Source organism: Gadus chalcogrammus, chromosome 7 (genome assembly GCF_026213295.1).
Source record: "Gadus chalcogrammus isolate NIFS_2021 chromosome 7, NIFS_Gcha_1.0, whole genome shotgun sequence".
Classification (NCBI taxonomy): Eukaryota; Metazoa; Chordata; class Actinopteri; order Gadiformes; family Gadidae; genus Gadus; species Gadus chalcogrammus.
The window spans coordinates 26,137,921-26,153,484 of NC_079418.1; the positions used below are offsets into that span (position 1 = coordinate 26,137,921).

The following is a 15,564-nucleotide window of genomic DNA, read 5'->3' on the forward strand; positions in this document are numbered from 1 at the left end:
TGTGTGTGTGTGTGTGTGTGTGTGTGTGTGTCATTGTGCTTGTGCATACGTCCCCAGAAATCCCTGTTACATAATCTTTGTTCTGAAAGGAACGGTCAACTGGAAAATGTACTTCTTGCAGAAAATGTGATGGTTGTAAAATGAGTTTAAGCATATGTTAAATTAAGCGTCATGGTTAAGGACTTTTTAATAGCATGACAAGTAGAACAGTAGAAGAAGAATAAGTAGTAGGATAAATAGTAGTATTAGTAGTAGTATTCGTATGGTACAGTATTGCTACTAATTTACATAGTAGTATTGGTATGATAAGTATTTGTGTGATTTAGAATTAGAACTATATAGTAGTATTAGTTTGATCATTACAAAAAGATAAATCATCGTTTGTGGATGCATCTTAAAAACAGTGAAGTGTTAATTGTATTCTTTCACATTTAGTTCCAGACGACAGAATGATGAAGCTTAAACTGTTGGAATCCGTGGAGGCTCATCTTCCATGTGACAAATTGTGTGTGTAAATAGCATGACGAGGAAAAGTATTGTTTTTTAAGTGGCCTTAGCAAACAAACAGCCATGTATGAATAACCTAGAATCATTTGAACGCCTGTGAAACAAGAACCAGGTTAACAGTTGAAGCTCTAAATTCGGTTTCTTATTAAATATTGACTTTTGTCTGAAATGTTTAGCTTTTTGTTAAAGCTAGCTATAGGGCGTTCATATATTTTAAAAAGCAATGTCAAACAATATTTTGTAAGAAAAGTAGGTAGATGCAGCCCATTCCCAGATGTCCAACATATTCAAGTCTCATAAAGTATAAGTGCCAAAGTTTACTGAAACAATAAAGAAAGAAGAATCCAAACTAAGAATAACAATTGTTGAGCGACGCTTGCCGCACTCAACTAAACATTATGTTCTTATTTTCCCCCTGCTCCAATCTCTAACGGTAAGAAATATTTATTTTCCCTTTGCATTATAAGACTGCACTTATTATTTAGTTTGTCGCACTATTTTATGTTTACTCTGCTTCCATCACGTCTCCCGTGCAGATGTCTTGAGGCCTGGGGATCCTGAAGCGGGGCCCACAAGTGGCTCAATTTCTGCTTCTTATGTGAATGAAACCAATTAATAAACAAAACCCTTGACTCTTTAAACCTGTATGGTCTTATCATGTTGTCACCACGAACTAGCAGACCAAGAATGTGCAATAAAATGGTGGAATGTGAGGATAAGATAAGGTTCAGTAACGGTATTTTTTCAGTTTCGTAGCATTTCGTTCGATGGTGTTTGTCGCCCCCTAAAGGATGCCTGGTTGAGTCCATCCAGGTCACGTTGTACAAATATATTATAAACGTATGTTCCTATTATTCCACACTCCCCCACTAAAAAACAGGGAAAGGGCTGATCTAAGCATCCATTTCTTATCTGAATAAAGAATGCTGTCCTAATTTTTCTTGCTTGTCAAAAAATAAACCTGCCTGTTAAAAACAAGATAAGTGTGGGGCGTATCGCTATTTTCACTCAATTGAAAACAACTGCAAAAGTAGTTTGTAGGCTACCAAGTCTCAAGCATCTGCCAGTATCAATAATTGACATTCATATTGAAACGAGGTAAACAAAAGAGAATCATTATTGCCCCATTTAGCCCGTCGGTGGACATTCATGGGCGAATCATGACTCTGATCAGTGATCTTGTAACCTAATCAATGTTAATAAACGACTCCTCCGTCCGTCTGATATTGTATTCTACATGCAATTAAATTGTTAAATTGTGTTCAAACACAGGATTAACATTGTAGGTTAGTGCCGAAAGTCTGTCTATAGGCCTATGAAGAATAATTATGACACACACACACACACGCGCGCGCGCACAGACATAGCTTTATCTAGAATGCTTTATCGTTTTGGTAACCCCCCCCATTCCAAATACCAACCAAACTGTTGTTGTAGACCGGAGTGATCTGAAGTTGAACAACAGACCACAGCCAAGTATTCTGGTCCACATTCATTGTATCAGCCCAATACGATCGTCGCTTATCGATCGTCTCCGTCGTCTACCTCAGATAACATCCATTCATTAGGCCTATCTACACTTTAAATAGCCTAGACTTTATTGATTGAATAATCGTTCTATTATTGTCTCAATTAATCCGTTTAGTTTTTTTCAAGTCACTTCCCGTTTCGTTACAGTGGACACGACAACATTACGATACGAGAAGTAAAGACAAAGTGAGATCGAAAACCTTGGTGTGGTTTGATTTGAGCGGCTGGGTTAGAGGGCGAGGCAGCGTCTCTTGAGCTCTCTGGATTGGCCAGTGATGCTCAATAAACGATCAGGACCCTGGACAGCCATTAGACAGCCGCGAAACGCCGGCTGCTGGAAAGCCTCTTTCTAAAGTTGTCACTATATCAGTCAAACCAGTCGTGGAGGATCAGTTGAACCTAGCTATCCCCAGGCAGGCCGGTGGATCTGCTATGAAGAGTGGACTACTCAGCGGTATGTATGCTACAGCCGATTACTACTATGTTATAATCGTTTCAATAATCTCTGGGCTGTAGACATAGCCCAGAGTATGATTGTGGTGTTCAGGGGTAAACAAGAGAAACGTGGTAGGAGAGGGAAAGCCAACGAGAGCAGGACGGAACACCGCTAGAGTGTGTATTGTTCTCCTCTCTCTTTTATGATTATGGATGCCCCGGACTAATTGCCGAGGAGAGTACACACTGTTCGGTGGGCTTATGTGAGGACATTAGTCAGGAGGGGCCAACACGGGCTATGGGGCTGGGGACGACCCCATAACAACGCTCCACTTCAACCACCGGTTTTTACCGGTTTACAAATCTGCCCTCGGGTGATTCATGGGGCTGATATGACGTTTACTGTCCTGGTCTGTCTGTTAAATAAGCGATTATTCGTCGTTCACATGTTCCTTCTGTAACACCAAACTTGGCGCGTAACGACGTACCAACTACTGTACGTTCTATAGCCAATTCGTTCATATGTTTTTAACAACACATCCTTTACTGTTATATGATTAGGCCTATACAACAGAGAGATTAAAACCCGTGGGTTGAAAATATTGATGACAAAGGAAATATGCCAGATGTTCTTCCACTTATTGAATCAGTCAGCCATCTCAAGTTTTAGGAGCAAAGTTCGCTTACATTATCTTGTGATGGTATAGCGTTGGACGGCCCCTGCCCTGCCTTCCACAAGGTCAACAATAACGGGACTCCCTCCCTCCACCTCTCCCCTCGCTCTCCTCCCTACAGACTAGCAGGGCAGAACCACTTCCACTCTTCTCTGTCTCTACCTGCCTGTACTCGCTCCAGCTCTCTCCCTCTACGCACTTCTCTTCCTCGCTCTCTCTCTCTCTGTCGTCGGTGAAGGGGAGAAGCATGGCTCCAACCTTGGCCACGGCGTTCGCGCGCCGCTGGTGGATGGCGGTGACGGCGGTGGTTGAGAACCTGCTTTTCTCGGCCGTGCTGCTGGGCTGGGGCTCGCTGCTCATCATGCTCAAGTCGGAGGGCTTCTACTCCTACATGTGCAACAAGGAAGCGGGTGAGTGGAGACTTGGGACTTTGGTATGTTGTGTTGTGACCGCACTGAACTCTTCATCTGTAAGTACGTGACAGAAATAAGGAAATGTTTTTCTTTCTTTCTTGCACGTATTGTCCATGTTGAGCCTTTAGAGTCACTGTCGTGTTTGTTTCAATTTGTCTCGACTCCGTTCGGTTGCTTGAAAAAAAAATGAAAGCAGGAAGTCAGTCAAAAACAGAAACACTCAGATTGAGCGAGTGAGACACGAGGTTTCTTGGAGTGTAATTATAACTGCTTTACTTAGATATAATAAATTATAAGAGTAAATATTTCAGTTAAAAAAAAAGAAAAAGGAATATATATATATATATATATATATATATATATATATATATATATATATATATATATATATATATATATATATAGGATAGCAATGTCTATGTCTGATTGGTGCGAAAGTATGACAGCATCATGTTCCGTTTAAGCTCATTATCTTATCTTTATTGGCACAATCTAAAACTCATCTAACGTTAATTACTCTTGTCGGGCGCAGAGCAAAGTTCTGATGTGCAGTGAGCACATGGAGCACGGGAATGCGGCGTGTCAGATCCATGGAACAGAAACTGATTTTGTCCTTCACTCGTCACTCGTGCTGATTAACAGGGCTGTTTTTTAGAAGCATAGCACAATGGCCCGCAGTTCCTACAGATCTTATCTCTTACATCACAAACTAGTATTTCACCATTCACAGAACACCGAGTGAAAGATATCTAAGAAGATATCGTTTGTTGCTTGCTATAATCCAAAGTAGTCTAGAAGGGTAAACAGATTATCTCCCAATTATTTTTAAGACAAGTTGGTCAACGAAACACTGCTTTGGCGAATGTTCACATGCGCCATCTTCTATTCAAGCTTTTTTTGGAATTCACACGTACATCGGGCCAAGCAGGAAATTGACAATACGTGCGATTTTGTGGTCACATCTGAATAGTAATATTTTGTAGGACGCAAAGCACTATTGAGATGGAGTCTTCGTGTGCTATCTTTATAGAGTAAGTTATAATGGTCAGTTAGTTAAAATTGCCTTGATATTGCCCTAGGAAAAATGTATTGTCGATCATCACTGTAATGCCAATGTTCTAAAATTGGCACCCAGTCTAGGGTTCTAAATGACCGCTAGTCTGCCCCCCCCCCCCCACACACACACACACACACACACACACACACACACACACACACACACACACACACACACACACACACACACACACACACACACACACACACACACACACACACACACAAATACACTGAGGCATATAAAGCGTTTATACATAACTACCCCGGGAGCCTGTAGCTCTTTTCATCAAGGGGTAACCAGATATGAATCTGTGTGGTCCCTTCTCCTTTCTGTAACCAATGAAAAGGAAGATTGTTCGGTCTTCCTGAGAACCAAGGTGAGATCTAATCACACAATTTGTCCAATCAGGACACTGCTCCAGAAGGAGAGAAAGATAAAGGGAATGTAGACAGGGGAGAACGGAGAGTCTTTCAATGAGAGAGAGGGCATCAGCTGTTGTTTGTGGCTATCATTTTGCGTTTCATTGACGCTTTTTCTCGAGCTGGGGCCCACTAGCTAAAAATCTAATATTAAGCAAGGTACTCAGTTTCCGGCCTAACTCAGCATTTATTTTGCTGTCCAAAGAGTCCTTTAATTACTGTGATAGGGAAGTCTAAAGTCTGTTGGTGTAGATAAAGAGGAAGAGAAAGAAGCTAGATACTGAATAGGCAGTAAAAAGGGAAAGACAGTTGTTTTTTGGAGGAACCTCTACAATATTTTCCATTCCAATGATTCTGCATTTTCCCAGCATGGTTTAAGCAGGGGCAGGTCCTTTTGAGGGCACAGGTTTAAAGTTGTAATGTACACTGCAAAATGAAGCACTTCTAAGACAATGATCAAAATGTCTAAACAAAGTTGGCCCATAGCCGCAGACCCTGCTGCCTTGTAGTAGGGGGCTGAAGTCTCATCATTGGGGGCATTGACAACATTGTTAGTCAAAGTATCGTGGCCACAGATGCTGGAATAGCACCCATTATCACCTCCACAGTGCTCTTATATCGGCCGATAATGAATATCGGCCGATATATCGGTATCTGTAATTGTTTATTCCCTAATATCGGAATCTGCCCCTAAAATCCAGTATGTGTGAGGATCTAATGTGGACGACTAGGAGGACAAAGATGGAAAACAGACACACAGAGAAAGTGATTAAATCTGCCCTACGTCTTATCAGCTGTGCGACCATAAACTGACTTTGCCCGCTGCTGCCGGTGCACTGTGAGCAATGCCATGGCAGCACTTTTAATCAGATGACATTACTTTTTTGTCACGTTTCCGCCTCACCAGTTTTATTGGTCATGTATGGAATGCAATCAACTCCTGGTAATGTATTACAGCAGCAGTGCGCTATTGGTGTGTGTGTTTGTGCTCACGTGTGTGTGTGTATGTGTGTGCGTGTGTGCAAAGTATAGGTATAGCACAGATGCACAAGGCTAGGCACATGGTCATGTGCGCCTGTGACCGCCGGCTGTATCGTCATAGGTCGTTGACCGGGGTCATGTGATCAGGACCTTGAGTTGCATCATTATCTGTAAAAGCTGTTTTCCTCAGTTTAGTATTTACAAGAATGTAGGCTTATTAATGAGTAGTTATGAAATCGAAACAATCTTTGACCAGACAGACTTAGACGGTTTCTGACATACCATTTTACCTCAAGGCACCTCAGTTTCCTCTTAATTCCTCTTATTTTTTCTGGAGCGTAGCCCTATGTCACAATAACAAAGGTTCCTAAATCCACATTAGACAGCCCCCCTGGTTCCTCTATTCATTCTGGAGTTTAAAAGGCTGCTGATTTACAAAGGAACAATGTCAGTCCCTAGCACAACATGGACCAAATGTTAAAACATGCCACCCCTGGTCTATCGCCCCTGCTTAGGAAACAGCTCCGCCGCCTACAATCTGACGTTGCCCGTGGCGATTCCCACAACCAACGAGTTCAGCGACTTCTACAGAGAGATTGAGGGCAATGATGACAGCGTGCAGATCAAGGCCCTGGCGCCCCAGGACGGGCCCCAGAAGATGAACGGCTGGCTGATCTGCAAGGAGCAGGACGAGATGCTGAACATGGCCTTCACCGTGGGATCCTTCCTGCTCTCCGCCATCACCCTGCCTCTGGGCATCGTGATGGACAAGTACGGACCCCGCAAGCTCCGCCTCCTGGGAAGGTAGGCAGCGAATTAAGTTCAATCCAACGCTTCCTGTCTCCACTACTAGAGACTGAGTTGTAGAAGTCTCATGTGTTCCCAATTGCATGTTTATGATTAAAAAAAGGGTTTGAAAATAATAGTTTTTTTAATTTACATTGTTTGTGTGTCTTTCTTACACCGTTTCTTTCTGTCCCTCTTTCTTTCTTTTACCTTCCTGTCTGTTTCAGTACATGTTTCGGCTTCTCCTGCCTGCTCATTGCCTATGGAGCCTACAACCCAAATGGTAAGTCTTATTTCCCCTCACCAGAGAGAAACCCAGACTGGGTTTCTTAACGATCGGTTGTCATTATGTCCGTTAAGGTCTCATGCAGCTCATCATCATTATCATCCTCATTTTCCTCTCCTCCAGAACTTTCCGTGCTTATCTTTATTGCGTTGACGTTCAACGGCTTCGGGGGAATGTGCATGACCTTCACCTCTCTCACGGTAAGTGTGTTTATCTGTGTGTGTGTGTGTGTGTGTTTGTGTGTGTGTGTGTGTGTGTGTGTGTGTGTGTGTGTGTGTGTGTGTGTGTGTGTGTGTGTGTGTGTGTGTGTGTGTGTGTGTGTTTGTGTGTGTGTGTGTGTGTGTGTGTTTGTGTGGGTTTTTGCACACAAATGTTCCTGTGCCGGTTGATCTGTGTTCCTGTACCATTTGGTGCAAATCGTCGAGTTTTGAAGTTATGTGTATATATGTGTTACTATGATGATTACAACAACTTTTTGTAATAACTCAACTCTTTGGACTCAACACATTGGAAGAGTCCCTCCTTCCAGGAATGGCTGGAAAAAGTGCAAAAAATTACGCATACAATCTTAAAAAATCCAAATCTAAAGTAAATTAATGAGATAAAGGCAAATCAGGGCAAAAGCCAAACTGTAAGCAATAGATTTCCAGAAGCTATATTTTCAGTTCTTCTACATTCAACTTAAGTTTCAAAATAATAATTGATTGCACAGAATTTGTATTGATTGTTTGACAGTATGTTCTTATTGGTATGTTGTTGTGTTGCTTTGTATTTGTGTTTCTGTGCCATTATGTTTTTGGCTGCGCCGTACAGGATGGCCCGCAAGAGAAAGAGTTTATGAAAAAAATAAAAAAGCTTATGGGGGAGAGAGAGAGAGAGAGAGAGAGAGAGAGAGAGAGAGAGAGAGAGAGAGAGAGAGAGAGAGAGAGAGGGGGGGGGGGGGGGGGGGTGGAGGAGGGTGATTAGGGACGTTGTTTAACAGATAGCTCATTATAACTTTCAGGCACCCCCCTCCAGCCCCCTGATTCAGACTTTTATTAAGCTTGCTGTAGCAACAACAATCCTCTCTCTCTTTCTCTATCTCTCTCTCTCTCTCTCTCTCTCTCTCTCTCTGTTGATTGGTATCAAAATATTTCATGTTTGTTTTGTCTAAACCTAATTTCATTTTACTTAGTTGCTTAGTCCCCATATGTCTCTCTTTTACACACACACACACACACACACACACACACACACACACACACACACACACACACACACACACACATCTCACATGCATAGCAAGGTACAGATCTATGCCATGGTGATGCAGGTCTCCTGAGAGAGGCCCTGGGTGGTTAATCTCCATATGCCCCCCCCCCCCCTCCTGCATGTAAACACATCACTCTTCTGTGTAAATGTCATCGTTACTCTGAGGAAAGAATTAGATGTGTCTACATGAGGAATAGGAAAAGCTCAACAAATACCACTTTCCTTCCAAAAGTCTCATGAAGATAAACAGGTCTGTAATAACATTAGCCTTGCTTTAATTACCCAAGCCTAACCCTGCTAAATGTGAGTCAGAAGCATAGTCTTACGTAAAGCTTCTTACCATTGTGTGATTAACATAGAACCACAATTTTATGTAATCCAAATTGAGATTTTGCATATCTATCCAGTTTACTTTATGCATAGTCAAATTAGAAGATAGATAGATGGCATTACCAAGAACATATTAACTATAAATAGTTACAATTAAGGAAAAAAATGGCAAGACTAGCAAGAAATATATATAAAAAAAAATTAAATGATGAAACAGCACCTTTACCAGTTGGCCTTTCCATACACCAAGTCACCCTATGTGTGTGCTTAATGTCCTGTACTTTACGAGGGGAGAAGAGGTTAATCATTAAACTCTATTGTACTCCTTGACTGTTACATTGATCGTGCTCTGAGGTCCCGGCCAGGCAGAGCTGTAATAATGCTGCTGGTTAATCATTGGTGAGCCCCAAGTTCACTGCCAATGACAGCTGTCAAAGGTGACCTTACCCCTCTCTCTCTCTCTCTCTACTTCACCCACCCTTTCTTTCTGTCTCTCTGTGTCTTTCTCCCAGCCTCTCTGACCGTTGCTCCCTCTTTAATATTATGTCATTTGTTTTGCTGTGTTGTTGCTGTTGAAAGCAGGTCAGCTTGTTGTGTGTGTCGGTTGTTTCTTCAGTCAACAGCATTCTTCCTCCCCCTGCAGTAGAACACGTAGCAGTTTGAACCAGTGTGTAATTAATCTCTCTCTCTCTCTCGCTCTCTCTCTCTCTCTCGCTCGCTCTCTCTCATTCTCGCTCTCTCTCTCTCTCTCTCTCTCTCTCTCTCTCGCTCTCTCTCTCTCTCTCTCTCTCTCTCTCTCTCTCTCTCTCTCTCTCTCTCTCTCTCTCTCTCTCTCTCTCTCTCTCTCTCTCGCTCTCTCTCGCGCGCTCTCGCTCTCTCTCTCTCTCTCTCTCTCTCTCTCTCTCTCGCTCTCTCTCTCGCGCTCTCGCTCTCTCTCGCTCGCTCTCGCTCTCTCTCCAGCTACCCAGCATGTTTGGGGACCTGCGCTCCACGTTCATCGCCCTGATGATTGGTTCCTACGCCTCCTCTGCTGTCACCTTCCCTGGACTCAAGGTAACTAGACTTACGCATAAAAGCACACATGCATGCACACGCATACGCACACACACAGGATGGAGGCAGTTGTGATCAAGACACTAAACACACGTGCACACACATGCACATGTACATGTACAGGCACACACACATCGACATGTAAAAGCACACACACGCACACACACACACACACACACACACACACACACACACACACACACACACACACACACACACACACACACACACACACACACACACACACACACACACACACACACACACACACACACAGATCATTCATTTGTGAACATCAGGGATCTATGGATTTCCCCTCATGTGAATCATATTTTAATCACAGGAGTCAGTCAAATCAATGAGGTTCCATAAAAGCCTCCAGTACAACAGGTGATCTATGACTATGACTAATGCATGTTCTGCATGTGGTCACAGGTGATCTACGACCTCGGGGTGCCCTTCATCACCATCCTGGTGGTGTGGGCCGCGTGCGCCGGCATCGTCTTCCTTAACTGCCTCTTGAACTGGCCCCTGGAGCCCTTCCCAGGGCCTGACGACATGGACTATACGTAAGAACCACAACTGGGCCTAGGGCTGGGCCATATACCGGTTTTAAAATTATACCGGTATATTTTTGAAAGCGATATGTAGTTGAGACAATATCGCCATACCGGTATATTATATATTATTTTGATAATTGCCTTGCGAGCGCTATTTTATAAAGCCGACCGCTGCTCTCTGAGCCTACAAACCATGTTCAGCTGCTCAATCCCGCCCCTTACGTACGTAGCGTTCTCCCGCCCACGGACGTTACGCATCACAACAAACTTTGAACAAAAACATGGGGGACACGGTGGTAGAGAGAGTACTGAACCCGTAAAGGGACACGGGGTAAAAATAATGTTTTTACCCTTTAAAGAACCACACACAGACCAATACACCTTTCTACCAATTTCAGTTTACTAGTTGTATCAAAAGTGATAAAGGGTGAAGGCATGTAGACGGCTAGATAAGGGTTACATATCCTAGCTCTTGGATGCCTATAGTTAATACTATAAATGTTTGTTTCGGACCTAGAACATTTTAGCTGAGAGTAAAACTTTGTAATATCCTCCTCCTCCTCCTCCCAGTGTGAAGATCAAGTTCAACTGGCTGGGCTTCGACCACAAGATCACAGGGAAGCAGTTCTACCAGCAGGTGACCACGGTGGGCCGGCGTCTGAGCGTGGGCAGTAGCCTGAAGCAGAGAGAGCTGTCCACCAAGGAGGGCCACAAGCTCTGCCTGTCCACCATGGACCTCGAGGTGGAGAGCAAGCCCAAGGAGGAGGGTAAGGATGCACAGCATTGGCTCTTTTTATTGAAATCAATAGAGAATATTGAAGGCACCACTTTTAATTCACCTTCCCACATCTATCAATATAACTACCGTTGGGCTTGTTCAAGTCCCAATGGCATGCATAATTCACCCCCATATAAAGGTAAAATTACTCACTTTATAGAAAATAGGATAACCTGTGCTTTACTACTCCACTGACAGTAAACCTATATTCAAATGATCCATTCGGATGGAAATGTTCTGAATAACAAGGTGTCTGGAGGTGATCTACTACCACTTGCGCACTCTTAGTAAAAGTGCAGCGCTTTAAACCAACCCCCTCTGGTGTGTGTGTGCAGCCCAGTCGTTCCTGCAGAGCATCACAAGCCCAATGTTCGTGCTGACCCTGGTCACCATGTCCATCACCCAGCTGCGCCTCATCTTCTACATGGGGGCCATGAACAACATCCTGGAGGCCCTCAGCGATGGCGACCTCAACACCGGTATGTTCGGGTTAGCTGCCTGTTTGTCTTGACGTTATTATGATAATCTTTTCCGAATTAAATGCCTAAATGTCCTTTTTTTATACATTTTCACTGTATGATAGTTTCTAGGGCATGTTTTAAATGCAGAGGTGTTACTAAGGTAAATTGACTTGTGTTTTCGGTTGTATTTTCAGTGGAGAAAAGGGAAGTCGGTAAGCCCTAAACAGTAGTTTAATGTTAGCTCTTAGAGAGGATGGATAACATTTAACCTAGCCCTGGCTGTTAACATAGAAAATACCATTTCATGTACTAATGTCCTGTTTATTTACCTTCCACACTAACTTCTCTTATCTAATATTGGTCATAAATACTTACCCATTCTCCTGCAGTTCTCAAATAATTGTATTATATATATTGATGTTTGACCGGATTTTCCTCTGAATGTTCTTGTTGTCTTGTTGTGATACCCACATTTCCCATACGTGTCCACTCATGCCTGACTTATCCTGCGCTCTCCTTCCTGGCGTTCCCAGTGAGTCTATACTCGTCGATCTTCGGCATTCTGCAGCTGCTGTGTCTGATGACCACACCCGTCATCGGTCAGATCATGGACTGGAAGTTGAAGGAATGTGATGATGGAGACAGTGAAAAGGACAACTGCAGCAAGTGAGTCGCTTTGTCCGTGATATCTAGGATCAAAAGTAGGGTTTAGATGGTTCCGATAGAGGTCAGATAGTATGTGATTCTGTATCCATCTGTCTTTGAAACTGATCCCATGTTCAACCCTAGGAACGATATCAAGAAAAAAGTCAGAGACAAAAAAATCCAGAAGGTGACCAATGCCATGCGAGCGTTCATTCTCACAAACCTCCTATTGGTTGGCTTCGGGGTCACCTCTCTAGTGCCGAATCTAGAAATCCAGGTGAGTTGTCGATTTTCCCCTTATTGTTGATGAAAGAAACAGCCAACTGTTAAACAACGGACGATTTAATTGTTACATTTCTGACAGTACATTCTAAAATTGATGAATTTGAGCCTGCTTGCATCAGATTTTCAAACAAATATTTAATACATCTGTCTGATCCTGACTCCTGAAACGCTGAGAAATTCAAGATCTGTGTAAATCCCTCTATGTCCGTTCTTCTTTAGATTGCGTCCTTTGTCCTGCACACGGTGGTCAGAGGATTCATCCACTCTGCTGTCGGCGGCCTGTATGCTGCTGTGTAAGTACCGAGGCTGGGTCACAATATGGAGCCAGTAATATTACCCGCTGAGAAGTTTTTGCCAGCTAGATCCAAGTAAAGTTTCCGATAGTGTCCATTTTAGTGTATCTGTGCGTATGTGTTTGTCTTTGATTTGCGCGTGTATGTGTTCTTTATCTGTGAGTGTGACATTCTTTGCTCTTGGGCAGTTGGCTGGAGTTCTCAGGGCTCAAAGCGCATGTACACAACAGCTCAGTTGAGGTAGCAAACTGAGGGCCATCTGTGTGAGGCCAGTCTGCAGTCATGAATGAACCTCTCTCTCTCTCTCTCTCTCTCTCTCTCTCCAGGTACCCCTCGTCCCAGTTCGGCAGTCTGACGGGCATGCAGTCCCTGGTCAGCGCTGTGTTCGCTCTGCTGCAGATGCCGCTTTACATGGCGATGATGGGACCACTGATGGGAGACCCACTCTGGGTACGAGTCTGCCCACGCACACAAACACAGACACACACACACACACACACACACACACACACACACACACACACACACACACACACACACACACACACACACACACACACACACACACACACACACACACACACACACACATATACAGAACCAATGACACACACATGCTTGTATACAGATTCACAGAATCAAACATACAGAACCGTACACACATGTAGGCACGCATTCAGAAATAATAAGCACAGTGTGTGAATGACCTACTGAGATCTGATGCTTAAGCCCTGAAGCTGACCTCTGCTTGGTGGTCCCTAGATAAACGTGGGCCTGCTGGGGGTGAGCATGCTGGGCTTCCTGCTGCCCCTCTACCTCGTCTTCTACAGACGCAGCCTCCGCAAGGAGCGCAAGGAGAAACAGAACTACGCCAAGATCTACACCAAACTCAATGGCTCCGACCAACCAGAGGCCTTCGTCTAGCCACAGCGAGATTCTCTTGCACATGTGATACATCAACACATTCATGTTCACAAAGGAAGGGGCGGCTGGGAACGGCTATCAAGAAGCCACCTCTGTCCTTTCCCACTAGATATCTGAGCCACCTAGGTGTCGCCCACACACACACACACACACACACACACAAACACGCACACAGATCAACATAAACAACCTGGAGACTGATGTTGGCATGAAACAAGAAGGTATGACCACTGGGAGTATTAAAGAAACAAAATAGACACTGAAGGTGGAGAGAGAGAAGGAGAGAGAAGAAGTAGAGGAGTGACTGTGAAAGGAATGAGGCCCTGTCTCTGTACTCCCCCCGAATCTTTGCTCTTCTCTCCCGCTCCTCCTCGGCCACCCTCTGTTTACAACTGGGAACCACTCCATGATGACATCACTTCCTTTTCGGAGAACAGACACAGGAAACGCCAAGGAAAGCCAAGTATCCTGTTGTTGCTCTGTTGTTAGTTATTTTTTGTTTTGTGTGTAGTTTTTTCTAATGATATACTCCCAACGCAAACTCCAACAGAACACATCATCGTGATCACGTCTTGTAAAACGAAATATTGAAAACCATTGATTGGTAATAATCTGAAACTGTAATATGATGCTACTGGACCAATATGTATTTTAGAGAATGCCTGAATCTTTTTTAAGATGGTTTCATAAAGTGTATATATACATGATAACAACATGAATTGTTTAGGGTCAGCGAATCGACTGTATTCATGTAATCAAAGCCCTTCTTTTCAAGTGGCCTTTTATGTCCTACATTGGAAACACTGCCATGGGATTATAAAAAGACTATTTAAAATGTTTATTTTTAAATAGTTTCTTACTGTACACCATTATTTATTCAACCCTTATTTGTCTTTTTTTTTTTTTTTAACCTAACATGTGCCTTGTCTGCCTTCTGGACAACTTGAAAATAAAAAAATGATTATTTTGTAACTTTATACACAATAAGTAAACCACACTGACAGTTTTTAACCTATATTCAAGGTACACTCTAATTCATAAGGTGTATATGCAGCACTTTAAACCTGCCTACTCTTTTATAAAAGTCACATTAACAACATCATCGATTGAGTTCAGCACTTTATCACCCGTCATGCTACTGTAAACTCCCTCTCCTGTAACATCACCCCTTAAACGTACATTATATACATCTGTGTATTTAATCTTAGAACTATTTTCCATTTAATTTACTTTTCCATTTCCATCTATTGAATGCGCTGTTTTGTTACTGTCGGTCGTTTGGCTGTATTTGAATATAGGCTACTTCAGTGTTAACACAACCCTTCAACATAAAATAAAGTTGTACTGATTTAATTAAAGGGCTGAATTTGTCATGAACGTGTCCTCTGGTGCCTAATAAGTTATGGAATGTACTAATAACAAAGCACATGCATGAATAAAGAGGTTTAACAGTTTCAAAAGGAATTTAAATCCAACTATATGACGATGGTTTGTGTGTAGAGTAGCCCATACAGGGAGGGTGTAGTTGTTTGTTCTATCCCCTAGATGTCACTGTTTTCCCTTAGTACAATGTTCCAGCGGTGGTCATGGTGTTCAGTTTCACCTGTTCCTTTTAAACACAAATTTAAACCGGGATCATGGAACGCAAACATATCGCAGATTGAGCTCCTCCACTAAACCAGAGTATAGACTAGGCCAGACTAGACACTATGACCAAACTAGACTTGTCTAGTCACCAGACTAGTCTTGACCTGATCAGAGACTAGACCTTTCTACACTAAACTAGACATAGCCATTGACTAGACACATGGCTGAACTGACTAGACTAAATTATAGTCACTAGGCTGGATTTAAGTTGACTAGACTCGTCGCGACACAAGACTAGACGAGAAA

The 15,564-nt window shown here is 43.1% G+C and overlaps 2 protein-coding genes across 3 annotated transcripts in view; both read left to right on the plus strand.

Moving 5' to 3' along the window:
- The window catches only part of LOC130385249 (glutamate receptor 4), a 1,260,456-nt gene that overhangs the window by 983,559 nt on the left and 261,333 nt on the right, over positions 1 to 15,564 (plus strand). The window lies entirely within an intron of this gene.
- slc43a2b (solute carrier family 43 member 2b) lies at positions 2,262 to 15,253 on the plus strand. The gene is made up of 14 exons (XM_056593694.1): positions 2,262 to 2,491; positions 3,268 to 3,556; positions 6,535 to 6,823; positions 7,033 to 7,088; positions 7,215 to 7,291; positions 9,633 to 9,725; positions 10,161 to 10,294; positions 10,856 to 11,052; positions 11,399 to 11,542; positions 12,058 to 12,190; positions 12,314 to 12,446; positions 12,674 to 12,747; positions 13,074 to 13,197; positions 13,510 to 15,253. The coding sequence occupies exons 2-14, from the start codon at positions 3,394 to 3,396 to the stop codon at positions 13,669 to 13,671; spliced, it is 1,779 nt and encodes a 592-aa protein (XP_056449669.1). The 5' UTR covers positions 2,262 to 2,491; positions 3,268 to 3,393; the 3' UTR covers positions 13,672 to 15,253.